General features: G+C 30.0%; 1 protein-coding gene across 1 annotated transcript in view; it reads right to left on the bottom strand.

The window, feature by feature from the left end:
* Positions 1-13,871, bottom strand: part of CNTN5 (contactin 5) — a 466,521-nt gene that overhangs the window by 255,040 nt on the left and 197,610 nt on the right. The window contains exon 7 of the mRNA XM_006907500.1: positions 1,874-2,055. Within this exon, the coding sequence (XP_006907562.1) occupies positions 1,874-2,055 (182 nt within the window). The remainder of the gene's footprint in view (positions 1-1,873; positions 2,056-13,871) is intronic.

Genomic DNA, 13,871 nt, shown 5'->3' with positions numbered 1-13,871 from the left:
GGAGCTTCTGTCCCAGACTGTAAATCTAATTATTATTTAGGTATAGGCCGTTCTTCACAACACAGAAAGATTTGGGACTTTTCTCAAATAGCCTTAAGAATAACAGGGACTCCTTACATTTGTGTGTGTGTGTGTGTATGTGTGCTTTTGAGCAGCAAAACAGTAGTTGAACTGTATCAATCTTTCAGTATCAGATTTGTATCATCACTATCACTGTGAGGATAAAGAGACATAATGTATTTGAATGTTAGCCATTGTTCCTCAGAGTATAAAAGTAACAGCTTTTTCCTCTATGGCTAGAGAATTGACTTAATGATGTTAGAAACTGTGAACAGTTTGCCTTGTGGATTTAATCCAAATATAATATCCATGGCCTAAAAATAACCAAACCAATGCTGGTGCTTCCATCTTACAAACTTCTAAATTACTTTATGTTTCTTCCAGGATGCTTCTCTGTTTAGACTTTAAAGGTACAAATCCTCTGGAAACTTTTCCCTAAATCATCTCAGTAGGATTATGCTCCCCAAATCCTTTGCATATGCTTTTATCACGGCAGATGTCATGCTCTCTTCTCAAATGTAGAGCTTGCTTTTCATTTAATCCAATGGATCATGAGTTTCTTCAAAACTCTATTGCTAGCATATAGAGCAGTAATAGGCACTTAATAAACATTAATTGACTTAGCGAATGAATGAATAAAATGTGCATGACATAGTCAATTTGATGAATACTGAATTCCTAAAGGTGTTACTAGAGATAATGAAAGAAAAACAGACTGACTTCAGATATTAATATTTCAAAATACTCTTTAAGAGTCCTTATGAAGAACATCAAGCTTTTTAGAAAAACTGATCTTGAGATACAGTAACAGCCATAGTTGTTTAGCAGGTTCAGCCAAATATGCAATTTGGATAATTTCATATTGGAAGCATCTGTATTTACTTATATCAATGCTCTGGATTATTATTTTCCTCTCTTTTTTAGTGTCTTTGTCTGAGACATAAGAATCATATCACTTACCCATTATTGATAATGTCTGTTATAAAAAAAGCACATATGAAAAGTAGATGCAATTTGGGATCCTTAGACATACAGAGGAGATTGTAGATATTTTTGAAGTAGGTTTTCCCAATTCTTATACATAACCTGGTTGGCTCTTTGGCATTTTTGGATAATATAAACATTTGTAGGCTGTAGAGGCTATTTGTCAACAAATGAATGAATTTAAGCCAGAGGTCAGTAAAGTTTTTCTATAAAGTATCTGATAGCAAATATTTTAGGCTTTGTGTCAGCTGGTCTGTGTCTCAGCTACTTAAATTTGCCACAGCAGTGCAAAACCTGACATAGACAATATGTAAATAAATGGATGTGGTTGCATTTCAGTAAACTTGTATTTCCCCCTCCCCCCCAAAAAAGACAGCTGAGCAGGATTTGGTTCATGGGTAATATATTGTGACTCCTGATTCAGGCCAAGGGCAAGAATAAGTTAATAAAGTTTACAAGATTTTTAACTGATCCAAAGGTTAGTTTTGGTGCCAGGGGAATATCTCAGTTTCACAAATATCAACTCTCTATACTGTATAAAGAAACTGATAATTACACATTCATTTTTAATTTAAAGCATGTGTCTTCATAATGCTTTACTGTACCAAAGAAGTACAGTACATGATGCTTTACTGTACATGATGCTTTATTGTACCAAAGAAGTACAGTACATGATGCTTTACTGTACATGATGCTTTACTGTACCAAAGAAGTATGATTATTAATTGTAATTTGGCTTTTATGTGCCTAAGAAACAACATTTAAAGTGATCTGCATTGTCAGTTTGACTCTTGAGACTAGAGCATCATGCTTTGCTTATAATACTTACTGTATACTTGTAATTGTCCACGAAAGGAATTTTTTCCACGTGAGTTTTCAGCTCTGCACTCATACGTGCCTGCGTCATCCAGCTGCACGTTAGGTATTTCCAGCACCGCCTGAGATTTCCGCAGACGTGCCTTACTAGGAATATAACCATTAACCTTCATCCATGTGATTGTTGGAACTGGGCTACATAAGGAGGAAAAACATCATTAATTTACTTTAGGAACATAGATTCTGTTGTCTGGTAATTTAAGTACTTAATAGGCTGAGTGCAATGAAGTGTAATCACAATTAAGGATCATGTGCTGGTTGATATACTTCACTTTCCATGCAGGTCGTCTCATAAGTAGTTTGACTACAAAGAAGACAGTTTCCTTTTCTTTCATATTTCAGGAAAGCAATTCAGAGATAATATTTTAGATATTTTATTACATTATACTTTATTTTAAAAAACTTTGTAAGATTGTTTAAAGGGTTAAAGTAAAAGATTGGTTAAATTACAAAAGTAATAAATACCTATTGCCAGGAATCAAACAAAGAAGTTGTGAACTAAGTGAATTAAGAAATATTTTTGCCCCCATCCCTGCAAATATATTCTTTCTGCAACAATGAGTACAGTTTGCATGTAATCTCTCACCTTGTCATTATAATGCATATATACACACATACGATGAGTTTTTATTTTATTTTAAAAAAATGTAACTAATATATATGATATTTACTATTATTATTAAAAGCTCATATCCAAGATCAACTCATGACATTCTGGTTAATATGTGAATATCATTCCATTGTATTGCTGTAGCAGAATTTAATCAACCATCCCTTATAGTTAGACATTCAGTATAGTCTCAGTTTTAAAAAAAATTTTTCACTAAGAAACAATATTGCTATAAACAACATTGCACATATATCATGTAGTATTGCTTTTCTTTTCTACAGAAGACATTCACAGAAGTGGAATTGATGAATCAAAGGGCATGTACATTTTTCATTTTAATAAGTACTGCCAGATTGTTTTTCAATAATATAGTGGCAGTTTCCACATCTATCAGTAATATATGAGACTGTTTCTCCATATCCTTGCCACCATTTTATGTGATTAATTTTTATCAGTACTGAAAAGTAAAAAATGACATTTGCCACTTTAATTAATATTTTTTTCTGAATTCTCAGATAGTTGAACATTATTTCATAATTTATTGTCCATTTGCATCTGCTTTTATGGAATGTTAGCTTATGTTGTTTTTCTAATTTTTTCTTTTATCTATTTGCCTGTTTGCATTGTTTAAATTAATTTTCTTAGAATTCTTTGTGTATTAGAACCATTAAAACTTTGTTTCTCAGAAGAATTCTTCCTCAGTGTATTGTTTGTTTATGATGGCATCTGGGATACAGTTTTATAAACATTTTTGGGAAAAACAAACATCTGATTTTTCCTTCTTGATTTCTAAATTTTTATTTATAAAATTATCTGTAAACTCAAGTTTATGTCCACATTTTCTGCAGTATTTCTAGTAGTATATTTTTTATTATTTTTTTAACTGTTGTATCTTTAATCCGTTTGAACAATATTCTTGTTGTTAGTGTGAGATAGGGCATGCAACTAATTGTTTCGGCATCATTGAAAGTAAAAATCCCTTTTCCACAATATTTAGAATGTTGTTTTTGTCATTTAATTTGTTCTCACATACTTGAATCTGTTTTAGGATTCTCAGTTCTGTTCCACTGATTTATTTATTACTATCTATATTTAATGCATTTTATGGTCTGGACCTATTCTACCTTTTCAGTTTGATTTCTCACTACTTCCTTCCATATCTCCTGACCTGGAAAGACATCTCTGTGTGTTTCCAATCATATCTGTTAAAATCCTACTAATCCATTGAGACCGATTCTCAATGCCTCCTCTTTAGCAAAGTTTTTCTTTATTTGTGTAGTCTGCTGGAATTTAGTTTTTTCCTTTTAAATAATGAAGTGCTTTGTATATACTATTTGCATCTCTTGTAACATTCTACCATAGATTATAATTGCTAAGCATAGGATATTTTTCTCTAATTTCCTTATAGGAATAATAGTACTATGCACTACTATAAACAATGCTATAATAAACATTTTGTGTATTTTTTAACACTTTTCTTATTTATTCCTTAGGAATAAAACATAGAATTGAAATTGTTGTATTAGAGTTGACAGTTTTTGCTTGTTTAGGTGCATATATCCAACATCCAGGAAAATCGAACCTTGCGTTTTGTAATAACCCTTAAGTTGGCATGGCATATCATTCTTTGAACATGTGTGAAAATTAATTTATTTTTTATTTAAAGTTAACATTTTTTGTACCTATATTCAAAGATGAGATTGTCGGTAGCTTATTGGGTTTGTTGGTATGTATGTGTGCTTATTTATTAATGAGCTGTTGGTTGGTTTGTTTACAAGCTAGCTTTGACAGATTAGGTATCACAGTTATGAATGATAGCTTGATAAGCACGCCAGACTATATCTATCTTCTATTTTGATAGCTTAAATAGTAGAGAAATTATACATTCCTTAGAATACTGATAGCTTCTCACGAAAGTCACCCGATTCTGTCAATATCAACAGAGTTAGCTTTTTTTATTTTTATGTTTTTACAGTGCTTTCAATTTCATCCATGTTTTCTTTAATTGTGTTGTTTTTAAATATCTACTTGCATCATCTTTGGCAATTCATGTTTCCCTAGAAAATCAACTATTTCATCCATAATTTCTACGTTTTAACAATGAGTTATATAAATAATAATTGTTTAAAGTTATAGAAATAGTAACTGTTAAATCTTTTTTCCCCGTTTTGTAGCATTGCAGTTTAGTTAGAAGCATAGGCCTTCAAGGAATACAATTGAGATAAACTAAAATTCCAACACAAAGATGCTATGTGTCCTTAGGAAAGTTATCTAAATTCTATGCATTTTGTTCAATGGAGATATTTATTTTTTCCTTCAAACTGCAAATATCTTGAGAGTAATGACACAATTTCTCTTGTTCAGCAGTATGTCCAGTGTCTCACAGAGTGCTGGGCATTAGTTAATACTTAATAAATGTTTATGAAATAAATGAATGGAAGATTTGCATAATATTGTTTGAGGATTAAGTGAACTAAGCTCTTCTAAATTGCTTAGCAAAATACATGGTGAAGAGTGAGGACTCAATAAATTTTAGCTATAATGATTTTTAAATGACGAGTTTTGTCAGGTATTTGTCTTTTTATTGGTTTTTCAAATAAGCATTTTGAGCATTTATTACTACTTTTTGTTATAATTAATGAGTCTGTTTTTTAATTTTTTAATCCTCTTTCGTGATTGGTACATTTATATTCTACTCTAATTTTTGAGCTGAATGATCAATATAGTTACTATTTATGGTTAATAATAAAAGCATACTGTCTTTTCTTCTTCTATTAGATGTAGGCACATGCCATATATTTTGATATGTAGAGATAGTGACTTGTATAGTTTCTTTTTGGGGGAAACTTATTGAATTAATCTTTGTAGTTAAATATAGAATCAATTTTTTTGTGAAAGTTACATGTCTATTGAGAAAAAAGGTATATTTTATTTATGATAAAAGTTTAAAAAGTATCTTTTAGGCAGTTTTTGTTAATTGTGTAATTCAAACATTATTTTTACTTTTTCATAATTTTAAAGCAATTTAACTTTTATCAAATCACAGCTCTTATGGAACATTTGTATACTAAAAAAAAGAAAAGAAAGAAAACAACAGTTAAAAGCAAAGCTAGTCTGCTTGAAGTAGAAATGAGGGTTCTAGAGTTTACCTGCTTATCTCTCTACTTCACGGAGTGTGTTAGAAAACTACTGCTCTATATCCTTTTTCATTTTTGTCCCAGTTATTTGTAAGACTAAGAGAGGTGTATTAAATTTTTCACTGTTATCATTATTACTAGTATGTTCTTATATTTCAAAAATTTCATTTTGTATTTTGATTAACTTTTTCTCTGCAAATAAATGTTCGTAAAAGTTAATAAATTTTTGGTGTTTTAATCTTTATCAAAATAAAATGATCCTCTTTCTAATTTATTAATATTTTTGCTTTAAATAATCTTTTATCCTATTCATCCTCTTAACTTTCTTTCTTTCTTTCTTCCTTTCTTTCTTTCTTTCTTTCTTTCTTTCTTTCTTTCTTTCTTTCTTTCTTTCTTTCTTTCTTTCTTTCTTTCTTTCTCTTTCTTTCTTTCTTTCTTTCTTTCTATTTCTTTCCTTTTTTCGTGGTGTGTCACTTTGTTTTCATCTAATTCCTCTAAATGATAGATTTAACTTTTGACTCATATCTGCAAATTTTTGTCTTTTAATGGTAGAATTTGACTTTTTAATTTTGTTGTTCCAATTGATAATAATTATTCTTATTCAATCATTTTAGAATTATAAAATATAGAAAAATACATAATTTCATATTAAATGTAATTGAAATAAACTTTGGAATAAAAATAATCATAGAATAAAAAATGACTAAAGAAGATATGACTATAAAAGTAACTGTGCAGATTAAAAAATAGAATATAAATTCACAATTAAAAATATAAAAGTATAAATATAAAACTTAATAGAGGGTTAGACATCAAATTGGACATAGCTGAATAAAATATTTTCTTAAAGATGGTGTCTAGACGCCATCTAGACAGAGAATATAAGAAAAAGAGTGAGAGGAGAAAAGTGAGAGACTGAGACTAGAGAGGACTATCTAATATCTAAAAAGAAAATGGAATAAAGTTTTCCCAAAATGATGAAGGAAATGAATTCATAAGTAAAGGAAATACAATACAGACAGTCCCTGACTTACGATGGTTTGACTTTAAATGATTTTTCAACTTCAAAATGTCACAAAAGCAAAACACATACCATACTTCAAGTTTTGAATTTTGACCTTTCACCAAATTAGTGAAATGCAGTACCGTACTCTCTCAGGATGCTGGGCAGCAGCAGTGAGCTGCAGCTCCCAGTTAAGCGCACGATCATGAGGAAAAACAGCTGCTACTCTACAGTGTACTGTGTTGCCAGTGTTTTTTGGATATTGTGTTCTGAGCATGTTTAAGGTAGGCTAGTCTAAGCTATGATGTTTGGTAAATTGGGTGTATTAAATGCTTTTCTGTCATATTTTCAATTTACAATGGGTTATTGGGAGGTTCCCCCACCGGAAGTCAAGGAGGATCTGCATATACTAAGTATAATTTAGGCCACAGAACACCAATGACGAATATTAGGAATAGCCAGAGAGGGAAGACAGATTATCTATAAACAAACAAACAAAAAATCCCACAATGATTTAAATGTCCACTGGCTTTCCAACAGCAACAATGGAAGCAGAAGAAGATGTTGGAATAGTTATATCTAATGTGCTTAGAAGAAAAAAAGAAAACTATAAACCTAGAATTTTGTGTATAGTAAACTACCTTTTAGAAGTGAAAAGGAAATAAAGATATCAAATCTACAAAAACTAAACAGGTTTATCACCACCAAACTATCATTGAAAGATATATGTATTTCAGAAAAAAAAAGGAAAATAACTCCAGAAAGGTAGATTAAGATGCAAAAAAGAAAGGTAATAAAAATATATACTACTAAAATAATAATAATAATAATAATAATAATAATAATAACAACAATAACAATGATGACAATGTGGACATATGAAAAGGGACAAAACTAAAATACTAATCAAAAAGAGCAAGTAATTAAAAAGAAGGAATGAATATAGTTACCATGTCCTAAAGTTCTTTTATTTTGAGGGAGAACATTTAAAATATCAATGAACTTTAGATTTTAAGAATGCATGATAAAATTAATAGGGTGACCAATAAAAAAATAGGAAAGAGAATAATATTTCAAACAAATGGAGGGCACAGCAAAGTCTGGAAAGCTCTGCTCTCCCCAAAATCCATTTCTTTTTTCTTCTGGGCACACATTTGGTTTTCCTACATGCAAATAGGCATAACATTAGGCTGATTTCTGGCCATGAAAAGCAACAAAATTGACCTCCCAAATCTGTGACTCCTCTACTCCTTCTCTGTTGCTTAGGTTGATATCAATGCCCAGGGCATCTTTGGAAGCATTATTGTGGTAATACATATCGAATACAGTTGGAAAATATAACTTTTTCTAGATCCCAGACAGTGGGAAATAAGAATAAAAAATCATAGAGTAATAGGGGTTCATTAAGAATCAATCCCATGGCTAACCAAACCTGATGACCTCAAGATAGCTGCCATTGCATTGAGAAAAAAAAGGCATGGGGATTTAATGACTATTTTTAAGGAATAAGTGAAATGACTAGTACATGGAATTGAGTGCAAGCAAACAGATCAGAAGCCAATTAGAGTTTGAGATGTTGAGATAACTGCATTGCTGAAGAAACTGAGTCTAAATTCAAGACAACAAAACTTTGAATATTTGCAATTTAAAACAATTATAGTCTTTCAGATGTAGACCAACAGGAATCTGATCTACAAAATCTATATAGCCCCAAAGGAGGAAATGCTCCTCAATACACATTTCAGTTGTGGTTATGGAGTAAAACAAAAAGGGAAAAAATCAGAGGGTGGAGCCAAGATATCTTGGAGGACAGACAAGGCAATTTCTTCCAAAGAGTAATATCAATGTCTAATCAAGAACCTGCTCTCTCTCCTCTGCATACAAGGGAACTAGCCTTTAAAAATAAATGCTTATACAGAAGAATTTCATATTTGTGATGGACCAGTGACTGGTTTGAGTCTCCCATTCTTCTCTTTTCTGAATGGAATAATTTTTCTGTGGATAATTCCTGTTTTACCTTTGTGTGAGGCTACATAACTTATCTTTTAAGTTCATATGTTATAGAATCAGGATGATCCATATCTGGGCCTGATGGATACCTGGAAATCTTGAACTTGAGTTTATGCAGAGACCAGACAGGATTTCATTTGCCTCCCTTGGGGAGGGAGTAAGTTCATTCAATATGTAGGAATTGAAATGTTCATCGGAAGAACAGACTGGCTAAATGTTCAAAACCCACATTTTCCTTTTATCCTGGGTATATAATTAGACTCCACTTTCCAGCATCCTTATGAGGCATGTGATTGAGTTCTGGCCAATAAAATATGGAAAGAAGAAGGTACCAAACATCATCCAGGTACCAAATCTTCCATATGATCCTCTATTTTTCACTTTTCCCTTGTCTGCTGAGTAAATGGTGATACCAATGGGAACTATTGTAGAAAAGAATATAGGAAAATGTTTTTATGTCTTTGTTGTAGTGAAGGATTCATTTTTCAAACAAGATGTAAAACATTGCTATCCATAACAAATTTTTGATGGCTTTGACTGTGCTAATATTAACAGTCTTTTCATTAAAGGATCTAGTATGATAAGGTCAAACCACCAGATAAATAACTGCAAAGACTAATAGATTAAAGAACTCCTATGATTCCATAAGAAAAACAATTTATAAAAATGAAAACAAAAAAATAGGAAACAAAAATAATCAAGAAACATATAAAACACATTTAATATCTTTAATAATCAGGTTAAATGCAAATTAAGAGCATAATGACATTCTATTTTGTGCTTAAAAAATTGACAAAATGTGCTTTGAGAAATTTGAAAATATTAATTGTAGGCATAGATATCAGTCAATAAGAAGTCTTATACACTCATGGTGGTGTTTTATATTGGTATAACCAGTTTGGAAAACTATTGGAATCAATTTACAAATGAGAATAATTACATATTCTGTAATTTGGAAGACCACTAATGTAATGTAATGAAATCATTAATTATATTCCTTAGAAAAACTCTTGCACAAGTCCACAAGTAATAAGGTACAATATTTTTATTGTGATATTTTAAAATAAACCTTTTTTTGAGATTACTTTTGCCTTTTTTAGACTTAAGTAAATTGAATCATACTATTTGTGCTTTTTTTTGACTCTGGCTTCTTTCTCTCAACATAAGATTCATGAAATTCATCTGTATTGTTGTGGATTATCAATAGTTCATTCTTTTTAATTGTTGAGTAGTATTCTAATACATGGATAAGCCAAATTTGTTTATCCAGTCACCTGTTAACTGTTGGACATTGATTTTGTTTTCAGTTTTAAGTTACTATGAATAAAACTGCTTTGTACATTCATGTTCAAGTTTTTTGTGGACACATTTTTATTTCTCTTGAGTAAATAAATAATTAGAAGTAGAATAACCCATATATGTGAGGTACATGTTTAACCATATACTGGCAGACTATTTTCCTTTGTAATTATATAATTTTATACCTCCACTAGCAAGGTGTATGAAATTTCCAGCTGTTCTACATCCTTGAAAATATTTGTTACTGTCAGTCTGTTCAATTTTACTCAACATAGATATTCACACGTTACAACACTATTCAAAATACTACTTTCCCCATTGAATTATTTGGCATTTTTGTGACAAACTAATTGACCTTATATGTATGGGTCTATTTCTGGACTACTTCAGTTTCATTAATCTGTAAACCTGTCTTATGCCAGTTTCTCCCTTTCTTGATTATTATTAATTTTATAGGAAATCTTGAAATCAAGTGTCTATATCTTTTAAATTTGTTCATTTTCTACCAAATTGTTTTGGGCATTCTTTGAATTTTAATGTAAATTTTACAAGTAGCTTGCTAACTAACTCTTATAAAAATAAAGTCCTCAAGATTTTGACTGGATTAAGTTGAATTAATTTATCAATTTGGAGAGAACTGACATATGAACATTATTGAGTTTTATAATGGTATATCTCCTTATTTATTTAAATATATTTTCATTTCTCAGCAATGTTATGTAATTTCTCAGTATACAGGTCTTGTGCATATTTTGTTTAGTTCATTGCTAAATATTAATTTTAGTGATTTTTTTGGTAGATTTCTTAAGATAGTTTACATACATATTTATGGCATCTGCAGAGACAGTTTTACTTCTTCCTTTCCTATCTCTAAGGTGTTTTATTTCTTTTCATACCTTATTTTACTATTGAGGAACCCAGTAAATGTTGAACAGAAGTGACGAGAGATAAAAAAAGGAAAAACTTTTGTTCTTTTATGATGTTGAATAATGATTTTTGTAGATGCCCTTTTTCTGGCAGAGAAAACTTCCCTCCAATCTTATGTTGTTAAGAGTTTCATTATGTATATTGAATATTTTCATTATGTGTATTGAATATTGTCATATGCCTCATTTACTAAGGTTAATATAAGATTCTTCTCTTTTATTCTCTTTATGTGACTAATTACATTAATTGATTTTTAAAAGTTAAACTAACTTTGCATTCCTGAGGTAAACTCCACTTGGTCATGATGTTTAATTTCTTCCTTATGTTGTGGAATTCATTAGTGATCTCTCTGGTCTGAAATTTTTGTAGTGGGAAATTTTTATTTATAAAATCAATTTTATTAATAGATATGGGTCAATTCATATTTTCTATTTCTTTTTGTGCCAGTTATGAAAGTTATGCCTTTTAAGAAATTTATTTGGTTTAGTTGTAAAATTAAATGTTATTAATAACATTCCCTTCTTGTCATTTAATGACTTAGGATAGAAATATAGTGGTTTCCTCTATCATACTTGTTATTGATAATTTGAATTTTATCTCATCTTTTTTGATATTTATCAATTTTATTAATATTTTCCAAAAACCAGCTTTGGATTTCATTTTATTCCCCATTGTCTGTCCAAATTAAGTTTTATTGATATCTGCTATTTAATCTTTCTTTCCTTATATTAACTTTGACTTTAAATTAATTGACTTTTCTAGTTCTTTAAGGTAAAAGTTTAGATCATGAATTTTCTAATTTTTCTTTTTTTAAAGATATGAATTTATGTCTAAGCACTGCTTTAACTGTATCACAAACATGTATTTTCATTATTATTCAGTTCAAAATATTTTCTAATTTCCTTTGTGATTTCTTCTTTGACAATTTTATTATTGTTGTGTTTTGAATTTCCAAAGATTTGGTGATTTTCAAGTATTCTTTTGTTATTGATGTATAATTTATTTCTGTTGCAATTAAAAAACATACTATAAATTTTTAATCTTTTTATAATGAGTGATATTTGCTTTTGGCCCAGCATGCAGTTTATCTTGGTGAACGTTCAATGTGCAGATTTTTAAAAAATTGTGTATTCTGTAGTTGGCAGGTATAGTGTTCTTAAATATCAATTAGTTCAAACTGATTAATAATTGTGTTCAAGTCTTCTGTACTTTATTCTCTTTTTGTTCTTATAATTGATAAACTACTTGAAAAGAGTATTAAAATCTCCAACTAATTGCGAATTTGTGAATTTGTCCATTTCTCCTTTAAGTACTATCAGATTTTGCTTCATATAATTTAAAGCTCTGTTATTAGTTGCCTATACATTTTGGATTTGTAATGTCTTCTTGAGAAATTTACCTTTTTATTATTATAAAGTGTCTATCTTTATCTTATGTAACACTTCTTATGCTAAAATATACTTTGTCTGATATTAACGTAGTTCCTTCAACTTTTTTATGATTGACATTCATATGGTGTACTTTTTTTATCTTCTCACTTTAAAAAATATATGTATATACACACACGTGTGTATATCATTTTTTTACATTAAAAGTAGATTCTTGTAGACTGTATGTTATAGAGTCTTTTTCATACAGTCTAACAATGTCTGCCTTTGGTGTGTTTTAGTGAATGACCATTTAATATAATTATCTGTAGTCGAGTTTAAGTCTAGCATTAATATACTAATTTTCGATCTATCACATCAGTTTTTGCTCCTTTTTTGCTTTCTTGCCTTGCTTTACTTACTACTAGTTTTTTGTTTGTTTGTTTATTTGTTTTTTAGTATTTCATTAAAGTCCTCTTTTGGATTATTAGCTATAGCCCTTTAGATATATAGATGTACATATATATATGTACACACACACACACACACACATATATATATATATACACACACGTATATATGTATATTGTTGTTCTAAGGTTTGCAATATGTATCAGATGTATTATGCTTATGTGTTTCCCTTCCTATTTTTTGTGCTATTCTTATCATATGAATTATTTCTATATACTTTATAAACCATCCAGCACATTGTTATTAATTTTTTAGAGAAAAAAGTGAAAATTAGAAATTTCAGAAATGTAAAAGAACAAATATATTTTATATTTACACACATTTAAGAAAAAAAAATTTCTTGCTCTTTATTCCTTTGTGGAAATTGGAGTTTCCAAGTAGTATTAGTTTTTCCTCAGCCTAAAGAATTTTTAGCATAATCTGCATTTTTTTGTCATTTTGTTTTAGGTGAACTGACCCCTTTCAGTATTTCCTGTACTGCAGGCCTGGTAGTGAATTCCCTCAATTTTTGTATGTCTGCAAAGTCTTAATTTCTCCTTCATATCTAAAGGAGAGCTTAGCTGGATACATTATTCTAGGCTGGTAGTTCCTTTCACTTAATAGTTTAAATATTTGATTCCATTCCTTTCTGGCTTGTAAGGTCTGCACTGAGAAGTCTGATGATAATCTAATGGGTTTTCCTTTATAGGTTACTATCTTCATTTCCCTGACTGCCCTAAGAACTCTTTGTCATTGATTTTTGATAACTTTAATCCAATGTGTCTTGGTGAAGGCCTTTTTGGGTTGAAGTAATTGAGTGTTCTGTTGACTTCTTGAATTCCAGTTTCCAGCTCATTCCTTAGATTTGGGAAATTCTCATCCACTATTTTTCTGAAAATGCTTTCTAGTTCCTGCTCCTTTTCCTCGCCTTTGGTAATGCCCATTATTCTTATGTTTTCTCTCCTGATGGTATCAGCTAGTTCTTGTATTTCTCTTTCATCATTTTTTATTCTTTGGTTTCTCTTCTTTCTTCTGATTTATTTCTAGATTTCCGTCTTCAATATCACTGATCCTTTCCTTCATTTGGTCGACTCTATTTCCCAAGCTGGCTATTTAATTTTTCAACTCTTACAGTGTGTTCTTCATCT

This window comes from Pteropus alecto, unplaced genomic scaffold, assembly GCF_000325575.1.
Source record: "Pteropus alecto unplaced genomic scaffold, ASM32557v1 scaffold12, whole genome shotgun sequence".
In the NCBI taxonomy this organism is placed as follows: domain Eukaryota; kingdom Metazoa; phylum Chordata; class Mammalia; order Chiroptera; family Pteropodidae; genus Pteropus; species Pteropus alecto.
This window is presented reverse-complemented; position numbering and strand designations above follow the sequence as displayed.